Source organism: Colias croceus, chromosome 17, assembly GCF_905220415.1.
Source record: "Colias croceus chromosome 17, ilColCroc2.1".
NCBI classification, from domain to species: Eukaryota; Metazoa; Arthropoda; class Insecta; order Lepidoptera; family Pieridae; genus Colias; species Colias croceus.
The window spans coordinates 1,804,629-1,820,000 of record NC_059553.1 but is presented as its reverse complement, the minus strand read 5'-3'; the positions used below and the strand labels follow the sequence as shown (position 1 = coordinate 1,820,000).

The 15,372-nt window shown below is 33.4% G+C and overlaps 2 protein-coding genes across 2 annotated transcripts in view; one reads left to right on the top strand and one right to left on the bottom strand.

The window, feature by feature from the left end:
- LOC123699274 overlaps nt 1–4,490 on the bottom strand; it is a 38,379-nt gene extending 33,889 nt beyond the window's left edge. Inside the window, exons 1-3 of the mRNA XM_045646197.1 lie at nt 4,400–4,490; nt 3,861–3,964; nt 3,317–3,388 (exon numbers count right to left, since the gene is read on the bottom strand). Of these exons, the coding sequence (XP_045502153.1) occupies nt 3,317–3,388; nt 3,861–3,964; nt 4,400–4,490 (267 nt within the window). The remainder of the gene's footprint in view (nt 1–3,316; nt 3,389–3,860; nt 3,965–4,399) is intronic.
- A 610-nt stretch (nt 4,491–5,100) lies between these two features.
- Nucleotides 5,101–10,732, top strand: LOC123698944 (eukaryotic translation initiation factor 3 subunit J). Its single transcript, XM_045645778.1, has 7 exons — nt 5,101–5,419; nt 5,495–5,580; nt 5,712–5,822; nt 7,478–7,616; nt 8,351–8,515; nt 9,202–9,341; nt 10,010–10,732. Exons 1-7 carry the CDS (start codon nt 5,404–5,406, stop codon nt 10,070–10,072), a joined length of 720 nt encoding a protein of 239 aa, XP_045501734.1. The 5' UTR covers nt 5,101–5,403; the 3' UTR covers nt 10,073–10,732.
- Nucleotides 10,733–15,372: the final 4,640 nt, after the last annotated feature.

Here is a 15,372-nt window from a genome sequence, read left to right as displayed (position 1 = left end):
GTGTCTGTGTCTGTGTCTGTGTCTGTATCTCTCTCTGTGTCTGTGTCTGTGTCTGTGTCTGTGTCTGTGTCTGTGTTGGTGTCTGTGTCGGTGTCTGTGTCTGTGTCGGTGTCGGTGTCTGTGTCTGTGTCGGTGTCTGTGTCTGTGTCTGTGTCTGTGTCTGTGTCGGTGTCTGTGTCGGTGTCTGTGTCTGTGTCGGTGTCTGTGTCGGTCGTCGGTCAGCCACATATTTTGACTAAGGTGTAGAGTTTGTGAAGTTAGGCCTTGTAGAGTTAGGGCGTGTAGTGTTTAGAAGCTTGGCTCTACATTAGATCTGATAACTTTTTGACAGTGCGAGTCATATGAGTCGATACATATCAAATTCCGGTAAGTCCATTCTAACAGAAATGTGGGAATCGAGGTATTTTTAATAACTTAAAAAAACAATATGTTTGGACCTTTATAATTTATGACGGATATAATATAATACATTAGAATTATTTTTACGAAGAAAAATAAATGTATTACTTGATGATTATGCCACAAAATTAGATTTAAATCTGGACATACAGGCGTTTGATATGTACCAGCAAAACTTACCGGGTTTTGAAAAACATCGTCTTGGACTTACAGGAATTTGAAAAATCTCTAATGGACTTACAGGGATTTGATAGAACTCAGTTTTGGGACGTACTGAGGTGGTGGAAATGGGTAGATAGTTCGTCGCGTTGTAAATATTGGACATTAAAATAAAATATGTAAATTAAAAGATACAAATTATTATTATGTCTCTCTCCATAATACACGGGTATCGCCGTAAGGATGATACCCGGTCCTTTGGAAGGCTTACGTGGGGACACAGGTCCAACACGCAGAGGCCCTTTAGAGAATTTAATGTGTTGTGGGACACCAGCCGCAGCCTGCCCATGGCTGCACTATAGAGATACAGCCCTGGGCAGTCCGCGGCCAATGTAGGACTATTGCAGAAAAATGGAAATGAATAAAACTGGGTTATGGAAGGGGGTGTTAGATGGACTGGTATATTAGGTCTATGGGGGCTATGGACGTCTGCCTTTTCAATATTAAAAATTGAAAATTATGGCAGACGGTGACTCGCCAGTTCGGTCGATGGGCTCCCAAAAAGGTTACCGATAATGGCAACAAGGGGGCAACATCAGCTGAACGGCTGGGGGTGTAGAGAGGTGCGGCACCGGTTTCACCATCGCGAGCCCGCGGGCCCGGAGCGGGTTTCCCCGCTATTACGCCATTAGACACTTCCACCCCCGAGCATATAGCTCTAGCGTCTCCACTCTGGACGGCCAACAAAGGCAAGCCAGAGGTGGGGGATCCTGAACCTCGTCATTGTTCACTCCGAACTGCCACCGGGACAGCCCAGAGGTGAGGACAGGGACCTCCCCCGGGAGCGCTCGGTTCCCGCGGGGTCGCTACTCCCCAACACCTCGCCACAAGGTGCCCTGCGGGGTGACTGACTGCACGGTTGGGATATCATTATTATTAACCTTTATCATCTCACTGCTGGGCAAAGAGAGGGGTCAATAAATCATAACGGTTGAAAAAATCTCAGTACGGCCCTGGGCTTCATGGCTGGGAATAACTACTGTGCGTGTGCTGTGCGTCTAGTTTCATTTATCTTTTAGCTGTTTTCTGAGCCTTGTCTGTTTTAGCTTTTGGTGTTGTTTTTTTCCTTGCTTTGTCTAGAACCACCACCTCTATAGTAAAACTGTTTTCTTCCATCATTTATCAATTAAAACGATTTATAAGCATTGGTCACACGTATTAGCTTCAACAAAATTGAGAGAAATGGCAGCCATTTTAGTGCCATACTGCGCTGTGATTGGTCGAAACCTGAGTTTGATAAACTACTGTCGACGGACATACCGGAGTTTGAAAAAAAACATTTACTTTAAACCTTATTTTAATAGAGATACGATTGACTTACCTAACTTTGAAAAGTACAGACTGGTTTAGTTTTACAATTCAAAATTGGCGCCATTGTTATCTCAATTTTGGCGGGTTGTGGACTTACCGGAGTTTGATATGTATCGACTCATATGGGCTCGGGTTGGCAACATTTTACATGAAAATGTTTTTGGTGGGATTTCATTTCTTTTTGTAAGTTGTTTGTAACAAAAAATTTTTATATTTTTTTCTTCTTTTTTTGGGGTGTATTTCTTGCACATCAGAGACGCCTTTTTTTATAGCCCACTCTCTTATTTTTTCTTATTCTTAATTTTTTTTTTATTTTTAGCTACTGTGTGGACGTAAGAGGCAGGAGACGTTCGCAACACTTCTATTCATATGATCTGATCTGAAGTATATGTCTCGATATATGTCGATTAAATTTTTAAATATTTTTTTTAACAAGGAGTACCTATACATATATATATCTAGGGGAACCAAGTTTTAGATTATTATATTAGACCTCTAGCGTCATCAAAATTTAATTTAAAATTACAGGTCTCATACAAACTCCCATCCCCTAGTTTAAGGGGTTGGGGGATGAAAGTTACAAGTTTTATAATTTTTTGTTGTTTGTGTGCTAATACTAGCTTACGTATACAAAATTTCAGCTTTCTAGGACATTAGGAAATACCTTAAGAATTTTGATGATCATCAGTGAGTCAGTGACGAAATTAGCGTTTTTTAGATATAAATAAAATCTGAAATATAAAAGCTAATGTAATTAAAACTTAATGTGTTCAATAAGTCCGCTATTGACAATATATCCCGAAAATTTTGTTGATCTAGCATAATCCAAACCCAAGTTATGAGGGTTCAAAAAAACGTCGAAGCGCTTCGAGAAAAGATAGGTAGTGCCCGTGCGCTTCGCTTTCTTCTTTGGCTAGTCTTGGCGGGGGCACTACCGTGCCCCCAGATAAAAACTACACAATTATTTATTATTAATGTATAAAAAATTACTTTTCCATAATATCACTTTTATCCTATAGTATAACCACAGAGTACATAATAGTAGCTAAACGCTAGTACCTATAACTAAATTAACTAAATAAAATATGAACCTAAGTAGGTATGAACTATGAACCCTTATATTATGTAATAGGTATATATCTAGGCTCGCGGCTTTGCCCGCGTTTTCAAAGAAACTTAGTTCTCGTCCCTGTGGGATATCCGGGATAAAAGTAGCCTTATTCTGGGTCTTCAGCTACAAACCAAATTTCATTGCAATCGGTTTAGTATTTACGTGGAAGAGTAACAAACATCCATCCAATCATCCAACCATCCTCACAAACTTTCGCATTCATAATATTAGTAAGATTGTGTAAATAATTAAATAAAAATAGACAAAAAATCTCACCAAAATAAACAAGAATATAGGTTCGCTTTGATTCCAAAACCTACTTAGCGATTCTATTTCATCCGCTAGCACCTGTAAATATAAAAACACCAGTTATTTATTTATTTATATTCCACTAGGTTTCCGATTTCAAATAGATTTTTGATGACGATAGGCCCCTCACAATCTAATCTATAGGTAGGTAGGAATAACATAAAAGTCTGTTTGGTTGCATAATCCATACCTACCTACTAATTACTAATACATATTAAAAATGCGAAAGTAACTCTGTCTGTCTGTCTGTTACTCAATCACGCCTAAACTACTGAACCAATTTGCATGAAATTTGGTAAAGAGATATTTTGATACCCGAGAAAGGACATAGGCTACTTTTTACCCCGGGACATAGGATAGGTTTTATCCCGGAAATCCCACGGGAACGGGAACTATGCGGGTTTTTCTTTGACTGCGCGGGCGATGCCGCGGGTGGAAAGCTAGTATGTCATAAAATTATACCTATTCATATAATATTTAAAGTAACATTAGATAATATTTAAATACGAACCCTTAATAACACCATTTTTCCGTCGCTCCAATCTAATTTAATACGCACAAAGACACGATCAAGGGCCGTACAGGGACCGCTAAATGAACAAAATACCTCTGCACCTTTACATACATGAAAAATTTCCCTTCTTTATTCTGTTTTTGAATTTTATGTTAGATATTCAACGTTCATTTAAAAAAAAACTATCGCATGCATACCTAAGCCTGTTTAAATGAAATTTTCAAATTTGGAATGTAGTTTTAAGTAGATAGATAGATAAAAAAAATGTTATTTTTTTATTAATAGATAGATAGATAGATACAATAGGATAGATACAATATTATGCCATCAATATGTTATACACACAGTTATGTTATACATAATATTATTATTATTAATAACTCTTTTTCAAACCTCTTTTAAAGGGTAATAACTATTTATATAAAATCAAGTACATATAAAATATACTGCGAAATTAAAGTTTATTCTGAAATTTTATTTCAAGTGTTATGTACGTGGTCGGTGGTGCTATAAGAAGATACTAGGTAGGTACTTACATACAATAGTATCCAAATTATGATCAAGAATGTAATTAAATTCCTTTTCATTATTTATGTCTATGAATAATTCTTGCTTCTTCTTTGTCATGTTTTTTTTGTAATTTTATATTGGTAGTATGAGGAAAGACTATAATTATTATCGAATGTTAAATTTTTTACAATAATTCCACATGGTCATGAACATCATGAAGCATGACCATAATATTTATTAGTAATTTTCTATTTAGTATTAATATAATTTTAACAAACAATTATTTTTGGTAGATAGCAAAAGTAATTGTAAAAAAATATTTCAATATTAGGTATATTATATTAAACAACTTTGCTATAATAATAATTAAAACAGCGCCATCTTATTATCTTCATCCGAAGCTGTACTTTGGTAAAACCTCGGGTAAAACGAAGTACCTACCCAAGAAGCTTATAGTGTATAAGATATAAGCTTCTTGTACCTACCTAATAAGCGTTCAAAACCAGAAGATGGCAGGCATTGTGACATTAAATGACAATATCAATTATGTATTTAAATTAAATGTGAAATCATCAATAATTATTATAATACACATGCTCAAGTATTTTTCTTTAAGTATTTTTTTTTATAATCAAAATATATAAATTATTTACCCATATTAAGGTGTTTTTTTAGTAAGGTAACATTCTGAGAAAGTCATAGAAAAGTCCTGTCAAACCGCCATATTGAAAATTTTAGTGATTCGGAAATTATCGTTTGCGATGGAGTCATATTTTTGGATAACAAATATTGATAGTAACACTGTTGAGAATTATTCGAAATTATGTCATTTTCCTGTCGTTTCTCAATCCGGTCGTGTACATTGCAGAAAACTTTCGATCGTTTGACGAAATTCGCTTGAGAATTATTGTCGCAAGGAAACAAGTCGATTCGGGAGACATCTTGTGAGTGAGGCGCAAGTTGCCTGTCTGATTTTGTCTTTCACGTGAAAAGCAAGCAAAATTGTGCGGTGCTAAAAAAGTCCGTAATCATGGACGTATCGTGGGGTGTGTATCATTTCACATTAGGGTAACCGTATTATTTATAAAGTGGAAGTGTTATGTATGTAATGTTTTTTGCAGACGCAGATAATTTTGAGCCCAAACTTCCGACCACGTTGGCAACTTCCAATAGATGGGAGGGTGAGGACGAAGAAGAAAACGTCAAGGTAACGAAATGAGCTGCCAAATTGTGCTTTACTTGCATTGAATTTATATTCTGAGCCAAATTATATTTCTCAAAGTTTTACACATAACCTCAATTGATTGCGTATGTGTTGACGTCAGCTTATTTTAATAGGAAAGTTGGGAGGACGAGGAAGAAGAAAAAAAAGATGAGGAGAAAAAAGATGTGCCACCACCAGCCGCAAAGCCTAAAAAGAAAATCCAAGATAAAATAGCTGAGAAAGAGGTATGTATTGATCCTTATCGTAAATAATGACCTTTTGTTTTTTGATAAGAAACGTAAAGAAGCATAAGAACGAAAAGTATAGCATAAGGTGCACCCAATATTCAATTTCTTGTTATTATTTTAATCCTTATTCATAAACTTACGCAGGTGTTTGCCTTCAGCATTATTTAACATTTTAAAACAAGTTCTATTGAAGGTTCTAGCACATTAATATTTAATTGATAAACATACTGCTGTTACGAAATATGAACTAAGTGTACATATTTTTTTCCAAATCCTAATTAATCCTGTATTAGGTACTTTTTCCTCTGCTTAATTATTGAAGAAAATATTTGATAATTTTAAATTTAATTCTCAATAAATAAATTCAATAATATGTTAATGACTTTCTGTAATTCATTATTATTACATGTGTTTCACACCTTTTGCATAATATTCTTATCAAAATATGTTACAATAATTATTACACAAGTACAACGCAATGGATCAATATTTTATACCCATATTACTTACTTCCATTTATTTTACAACATGGATAAGAAATATTGACTAATAAATACTAGTAAAATGTTAAATTTCACAGTTCAATTTCACATTATTTATAAAATTATAGATTTTTCTTTCTAGAGATATTATGGTTTAAAATTAAGAACTGATATTTATATCCACATCGTGCATGCAATAAGTCTGTTATGAGTACAATATAAATAATTAAGGATTATTATTAAGACCTACAGTTTACTAAATGTTTATCTAGTAAGTTTATTTATTTATTTAATTATTTATTATTTCATTTCATAATAACAAGTAATTAACAGGTTTTACCCCAAAGCATTACATGTTTAGTTTAAAATCAAATATAAAAACATTTTCGATTTTTACGTTGTAAGTTGTAGTAACTGCAACTGCAGACTGTGATCCACCATATGATTTTGTCTGTCCTATAATATCAAAGCACTTATTTAATCAAATCTTAAATAATAACGAGCAACCTTTACACATCATGTTCATTTGTAAATTGTTTATTATTTATAAATGATAATTTGTTATGTATTTATCATTGATATACGTAACTATCACTAATTAGAAAGTGCATTAGGTTGGTAAATAAAACTCTGAATTTGATATTTTTGGTTTTATGGCATTCAAATGCTTTATAAATATAAAGATTTGAAGAGTAAGAAAGAAGAAAACAAATAGTAACATTCAAACATTTGCAGCTTCTCGAACACGAGAAGGGGAAGTGCTTGGACGCCAAATCTACTTAAACAAGTAGCAGAAGTGAAGAAGTAAATAAAACTGTTCATAGCTAGACCGACCATACGCACGCGTATTGTCATGCGTATTAGTGTCATATTCATACACATTGTTGATGCGTATCATCAGGACCGACGCTACGAACTAATGGTCGGTCAAGCTCTGCAACCAGCCTTAGTTAACATTAAAACATTTGAAGTGTCTCAAACGCGAGAAGGCGGAGCGCTTAACCTTCGACAATATTTAATCAAGCATATTATAAACATTTAGTAGTAATAGTAGTAACCAAGTAGTTAGTTAACACTCAAACTACACTTAAGCGTATCAAACAAGAGTAACCCTTAAAGTGGTAGTTAACGAGAAGTAATTTAGTAACATTGAATTTGAAACGTTTGCAGCGTCTCGAGCGCGAGAAGGCAGAGCGTTTGGCCGCCGAGAAGGAAGAAGAAATGACGCCGGAAGAAAAGCTGGCTGAAAAGCTACGCCGACAGAGGTTGCAGGAGGAGTCCGATCTACGGCTCGCTATGGAAACATTTGGTAGGTTTTTTTTTTTAAATATGTTGATATTATATAGATTAAGGCTGGTTGCAGAGCTTGACCGACCATCAGTGCGTACGTCAGTCGCGCTTGTCATATGTATGGAAATTCATAAAACCGTTCATAGCTAGACCGACCATACGCACCCGTATTGTCATGCGTATTAGTGTCATAGTCATACACATTGTTGATGCATATCGTCAGGACCGACGGTACGCACTGATGGTCGGTCAAGCTCTGCAACCAGCCTTAAAGTTTTTATACATATGTTTGTTACTCTTGCAGGAAAAAACTGCTGGATAAATTTGGATGAAACTTTAAAGTGTTAAAATCCTTTAAAATGTCCATCAGAGTTATACACGAATTAAAGAAATGCTTGATTTTGCACAAATTGCCAAGCCCATGAAGTTCAAGTAGCGTTACGATTACTCAATTGTTATTGTTTAAGCGCAAATCGGGAAACTAGGATTCATTTTTATATATTATAGAGATTGATAACTATGACACTTAAACATATCTATACTAACACTATAAAGCTGAAGAGTTTGTTTGTTTGAACGCGCTAATCTCGGGAACTACTGGTCCGATTTGAAAAATTATTTAGGTATTAGATAGCCCATTTATCGCGGAAGCGGGAAGGCTATAGGCTATATATCATCACGCTAAGACCAACATGAGCGGAGCACAGCTAGTAAATATAATAATAATTTACCATATTTTTTTTTAACTTTCAGGCGTATCAGACGTAGGCGGCGGCAAGCTGGACAGCTTCCACCCGACCAACAAGGCGGAGTTTGCCGACTTCTGCGAGCTGCTCTGCAAAAAGATCAACTATTACAAGGCGAAGGACGAGTTCCCGGCCTTTGTGGACGACCTCGTCAAGAATATTGTTGTTCAAAGTTTGTATTATTTTGTTGTTCTTGTATTTTTTTAGGGTTGTTTGATTGATTCATTTAAAAAAAATTGTGTTTAGAAAGCCCATCAGGGAAAGCCATAGGATCCAATAATAAACGCTAAGGCCAATAGCAAAGGAGCAATGTGGGAAAAAAAAGTATTAAAAACTAGTTTTTTATTTATTTTTCATTATTGGAAATCACACGGAGACGAGACAGAAATACACAAATTTATACAACTACTAGCTGTGCTCCAAGGATTCAACCGCATTGCTCCGCTCCTGTTCCATATCCTATTATAGCCTTCCTCAATAAATGGGCTATCTAACACCGAAATAATTTTTCAAATCGGACCATTAGTTCCTGAGATTAGTGCATTCAAACAAACGAACTCTTCAGCTTTATAATATTATAGTATAGTATAGAATATAGATGATGAAATTTAGACTTAAATGTAAAACAATGAGTTTGCTTCTCTCTAGTATTTGGTGGTATTTGCTTTTTTTCTTGAAAATTAAACATAATAACCAAATTTAAAAAAATTGGATTGTACAAAAATAAATTTCCCTTTTTGATTTACATCAAAGTAATATGTACTCCTAAAACTTGGATCAAGTCTATTTAATCAATATACCTAGTTTAATTAGAAAACTCATTAATAAATTTTTTTTAATGCATAATTCACATTACAGTGGCCTCGGCAGACATAAAAAGGATAAAAATGACAGTAGACAATCTATACATTGAGAAGCAGAAAGCTGAGAAGAACGATAAGTCAAAGAAGCCCAACAAAGGCAAGGGCAAGGCGAAATTAAAAGTTGAAGGAGATAATGTGAGTATATTTTAATAATTATGTATTTATTGTAATACTACATTTCCTCCGCGCGTTTTCAAGGAAAAACCCGCATAGTTCCCGTTCCTGTGGGATTTTCCGCATAAAAATAGCCCAAGTCTTATTCTGAGACTTCAGCTACCTACATATCAAATTTCAATGAAATGGGTTCAGTAGTTGTCACGTGTAAGAATAACATAAAGCCATCCTTACAAAATTTCGTGTTTATAATATTTTAGTAGGATTTAATGTTATTACACCAATTAAAATTAAGAGCTAGCGCGCAAGAGCAACTTTTGTCTCCGCAACTATTTTGTCTCTCCCATCAACTCTATGGGGAGTTGCGTCGCTACGTGCGCGCACTTTCTTACTAGCCCATAGAGTTGATGGGAGAGACAAAATAGTTGCGGAGACAAAAGTTGCTCTTGCGCGCTAGCTCTTAGAGACAAGAATATGTTATAAATGTATGTTATATTATATTTTATTAGCTAGTTTTTCATATTTTTAAAGATTTTACCATATATTGGGACGGACAGACAGCGACAGCGACTTTGCTTTATACTATGTATAACAATAATATACATACAGGTGTTGAGAAAGATGATAATAAATATATTATTATGTTGTTAATAATAATGCTTGTTATTAATATAATATTTCTATTCCAGGCCCATCTCAACCAGTACGATGCGTATGGAAACTTTGACGACGATTTCGATGACTTCATGTGATCATCTCACACATAAACACACACACACACGCCTGCTCTATGACAAGCATACATACATAATTATATATCAATAAATATAGTTGGCTGGTCCGCAATGTTTTATGTTTGTTGAACGTTTCTGTGACAGTTATGAGTTAAATATATTTTTTAACTAGCGGTCCGCCCGGCTTCGCCCGTGGTACATATTCACGTTTTCTCTACATAAGAACCATCCTCGTACTTCAAGGAATATAATAAAAAAAATAATTAAAGAAATTGGTTCAGTTGTTCTAAAGTTATGCGCTTACCAACACATTTTGGTATTCGTTTTTATATTATAGATTTCACTTTTAATGGGGGATTTTGGTAGGAATTTTAAATGTTTTTTTTTTTTAATTCGCTTAGATTTATGATGTTTTCGAGTGCTACAGATACAGACATGCAAATTTTGTGTTAATATCTTGCGAGAGTATACATAATAACATATATTACGATCGGTATGTATGTGCTTTTATTTTCTTGCCTACTTTACGATTTAATTCATTAATTTATTTAGGGACGATTTTTCAATCATTGGTTTAAACTTACCCGTCCATTATAGTATACACGATAACATTAAAATGTCACGAAAATGTCACGCCCACGAGCAACTTTGTCTCCGCAACTATTTTGTCTCTCCCACCTATGGGCTAGTATGAAAGTGCGCGCACGTAGCGACGCAAATCCCCATACAATTGATGGGAGAGACTAAATAGTTGCGGAGACAAAGTTGCTCGTGCGCGATGGCTCTAAGGGCCGATTTTTCAATGCTTGGATAAAACTTATCCGTCCAATATAGTATTACACGATAATATTAAAATGTCACGTAAACTGTCAAATACGGGCAATTAGAATACGTTTTTAAAATGGTAGTTTTATACATTATTCGACGAATAAGTTTTAACCAAGGATTGAAAAATCAGCCCTTAGTTTAATACGTTATTCGACGAATAAGTTTCAACCGAGGATTGAAAAATCAGCCCTTAATTTAATTTTTCACTCTCATTGTTAGGTTATTAGTGCTAAGATTTTTAGCTAGAATGTTTAAATTACAAAAAAATTGTATCACATGCGAGGCTCGTGACATTAAGACTTCTGTGTAAATAAGCTAAGGAGCAAATGCAAAAATATGGTTACCCATTCAATTAATGACCGTGCTAACCGTTGCTTAACTTTGATTTTATACTTTATATTATTAAGATTATAGGCAATAGATAAATACTTTAAGTATCTGTGAAAAATTTCAATTGTCTATCCCGATTCTTAATTTAAAAAATATAAAATGTGCAATTCTCACTGCTTCATTATTGTCATTAACCTATTGTTATCTCTTTCACTCTTAACGTTATTGCATATGCAAGAGCGAGACAAATAGATATTTAGTTTTGTTTAAAATAAGCTTTTTACAAAAAAAATGTAATGTCATAGAGCAGGCGTAAAAAGATAATATAAGTGGAAATTGAATTTTAATAAAATCCATATTCATAGAATAATGTACGTTAAAACGAGAATACATTTTATTTTGTAAGTTATCTGCTTAGGAAGGTTATTTTAGCGTGAAAAGGAAATTAAAATTCAATTTTCTGGCTCATTGGATAGCTGCATATGTATATCATATTATTTTGTAATATACTGTCGAGTCGATGTTATGTTATATAGATAATAAATTTTTTATTGTGATAAGTTTGCGTATTATTTTTTAATTTTTCCCATAGCAAGTTCTAAAAAGTATTTTTTTTATCTGTTACAAAGATGTTTTGAAACAAATTCAATCAACTTTCTTGTAATTTATTTGTTACCATGTAATAAATTTGTAGTTTTGTTATTGTAAAGAAAATAATATTTACTTATGTTCATTGAAAATGTTAATTGAAAATGTTGAAACCACACATGTTAATTTCATGATTGAAATAACTTCTAACTTAAAAATTATTAAAAATTTCATTTAATCACTCGGAGTATTGTAAAAAATAACTAAATACCTACTTAATTTGAGGCGAAAAGCTTATAACTACTAATAGTTCAGGATACATCGCCCATTTTTGCAAGTGACTACTATCAAGCTGATTTTCCGTTTGTAGCTTTATTTTGATGAGACACCGAATAATTTCGTGCACGAAACTCTCGATTGTGGTAGCTAACAGAGATAACAAGGATAAAATTTTTTGATTTGATGGTTCTCAAATATTTATTACGCAATTTGTAGGACAATATTATGTCTGTTGAATTATATAAACATTAATTAAGTGAAAACAAAAAAATCAGCTTGTTAGTAATCATTTATGATGACCTCGTTATCGATACACTTTGGAAAGGGGGACTCTTTGAACCAACCATAGATTTTGTAGGACAAAATATATTTTTTCGAATAATTTAGGTAATTATCTTGAGATTGAACAAAAAAAAATTCAGTTAGTAATAAATATTTGAGAACCATCAAATCAAAAAATTTTATCCTTGTTATCTCTGTTAGCTACCACAATCGAGACTTTCGTGCACGAAATTATTCGGTGTCTCATCAAAATAAAGCTACAAACGGAAAATTAGCTTGATAGTAGTCACTTTCAAAAATGGGCGATGTATCCTGAACTATAAACTGATTTTGATGAAACTTGCTCTATTTAGGGAGACAATGATCAATAAAACGTCCACTTGTAAATAAGGGTCATAATTGCGTCTTAGATTTAAAATAAAACGCTAATTGAGGTTTTAAAGAAATTTATGTGATAACAAGCTGATATATTTTATAACATAATAGGTAAAACTTAACTCTATTCAATTCAAGATACTTTCAAAATTATTGAAGAGTCGTTTTTTTAATAATCAGAAAAAAGTATTTCTTGCACATTTTCTAACAAACAAATAAATACGAAATATAGACAACTTCATTTTTTATGATAATGCACAAATACACGGCTACTATAACATTTCCAAATAGTACTGAGCATTTCAACCATAAAAATCAACCCACACGAAAATGTCTCAAATTATCAACAACAACACTATGAAAACCTTGAAAAACCACATGCAATCCTAATTGACGATCTTACAATGAATAGAAATAAGTTTCAAAATTCATTAAAAGTGAATATTGACATTTGTCACCTACACACAGTACCTACTAGTTCTTATTAGCAAAATCATGTGAATTGATCTCAGATTGCAGAAATGGTGCAAGAAATTTAGAAACAGCTGACATCACTACACTATGCGATGTGCTTACGAAATATACTTGTATGTACCTTTCTAGACAAAGTCACTAGTACTTGAGAATCCACGCTAATGCTAATAATATTACCTAATAATTCAATAAACAGATGATATTCCAAATGCCAGTATGCTTATTTATACGCCTAAACTACAGTGTGCACCAACTTTATGGTATTTATTTAGGTAGGTAAATAGCCAGCTGATGGTCCGAGCTGTCAGACTGACGCGATGAAAATCTGGTGTCAAAAATGTTTATGTTATCGAAATGAGGATGAAAGTTTTTGATTGTCGTTTGGATATAATATAAGGTACGATACGATATGGCCACGACATATACACTAGTAATATACGTTTGTACTTTTTTGTATTTGTTTGTATTTGTTTGTGTTTGTACTTGTTTTACGTTTGTTGTAAAATTTTGAAAAGTAAAAAAAACAACTAAATAGACTGTTCACTTGTACGAATAAGCAATTAAGAGAAATCTTCCGTATAATTTGTGCATTATCTTAATTATTATTGATGAATGCTGAGTTGCATAATGGTCATTAATCTTTAGATCATAATACTTCATTTGAATTAATTTATGCTCGTTTAAGATACTTAGTTCTAAGAAATGCATTAATGCGATTAATAAATATTCTGATCGAATTACCTACATACATACCTACTAGATTTAATATTTTTAATGCTTATTTTATCCCCTAGCGATTCTTGTAGATTCCGAAGAAACCGATAGAGTATTAGACAGACAAAATCTTGCTTTTACAACTGTTCATAATAATTAATTGTTAGTAGGTATATTTATTATTATGTGTACGGTCTAACTATGTTTTAAAACTCAAAACTCAAACTTAAAATATTATATGAATGAAAACACAAAGAGTAAAGAAAAGCATAATAAGTCCAATAAAAAACATCCACATTTTGGCGATATAATAATGTACTTAGTGACAGTTTTTACCATAGATATATAATTTGGGCTAATGATGTGATTGCGTAATATAACTTGTTTCATCTTTCGTATTAAACTATCACTTTCAAATCATTGACATCTTTAGTACCGCTATCTCCGCTATCTAAATTGAAAAACATCACATTCATAACAATAGGTATTCATATTTTCCTTTTTTATCTCGATTCAAAAAGGAGAAAGGTTTGTGAAGGCTTAGATTTTCGATTAGGTACTCTTATCTTGGTGGTTAAAAGTTAACTGTTCTCAAAAAAGCCGAAGGTCTAGTCTCAAGTTATAGCCACTTTTTTTTTAAATTTGCAAGTTTCCGATCTGTCAGTCTTGATAATTTTGACCCATGTTTTTTACACATTACATAATTTTAATAGAACGTGACACAGATGTTAAACTTTTTGTTCCTTGCGAAAAGAACAAACTAAAGCGCGAATTTGAGATCATAATATGAGAATACCATTCAGTCAATGGGCAACTCCTAGTAGGGGAGACCGAGGGGATTTGAAACAAAGGTGAGTTGAAACAGTCCCGATTTCTCGGAACTTAAAACCTTTAGCGATCTGGCAACGTCTTTTTTAAACATCTCATGCCACAAGCTATCGCGTCAGTTCACGCCGGTGGCGTCAATTGTGCAGTTTTGTAGTTCTGAATGACATGTGCCGAAAATCGCAAAAAGTAAGTACCTATTTCATGATTTTTTACGATGCTTGTACTTTAATATTCTTTTTCTTTTTTGGGTTGAGTTATATACGTTTTAAAAACTTATTATCTATAGATTCTTGAAATATACTTGGTAAATTTGATTTCTGTCTATTTACTGCTTGATCGAGATTTGAGTAAAAATTGGGAGGTTTTTTCTCACCGAGGTGATTTGAAACAGCCTGTTTCAACTCTCCTTGCTTTCAATTTAATATGTGATTATAGCTAAAAAGTACGAAGATTATAGGATGTTATTGTTGATTTAATATGTTTATTTGTTTAAGCATGCCTACTGGAGGAACTAAAGCAAGAAAAAGATCAAAACCAGGCTGTAAAACTAAAAAGGTTAAGGTTGTCAAGAAAAGAAGATAGTGATGAAGAAGAAGAGGAATCCTGCTGCATTTGCTGTA

Coding starts and splice junctions, on each gene's coding strand:
- LOC123698944 (XM_045645778.1), top strand. Junction 5,581..5,711: donor ACGAAGAAGAAAACGTCAAG/GTAACGAAATGA, acceptor TTATTTTAATAG/GAAAGTTGGGAGGACGAGGA. Junction 7,617..8,350: donor GCTCGCTATGGAAACATTTG/GTAGGTTTTTTT, acceptor TTTAACTTTCAG/GCGTATCAGACGTAGGCGGC.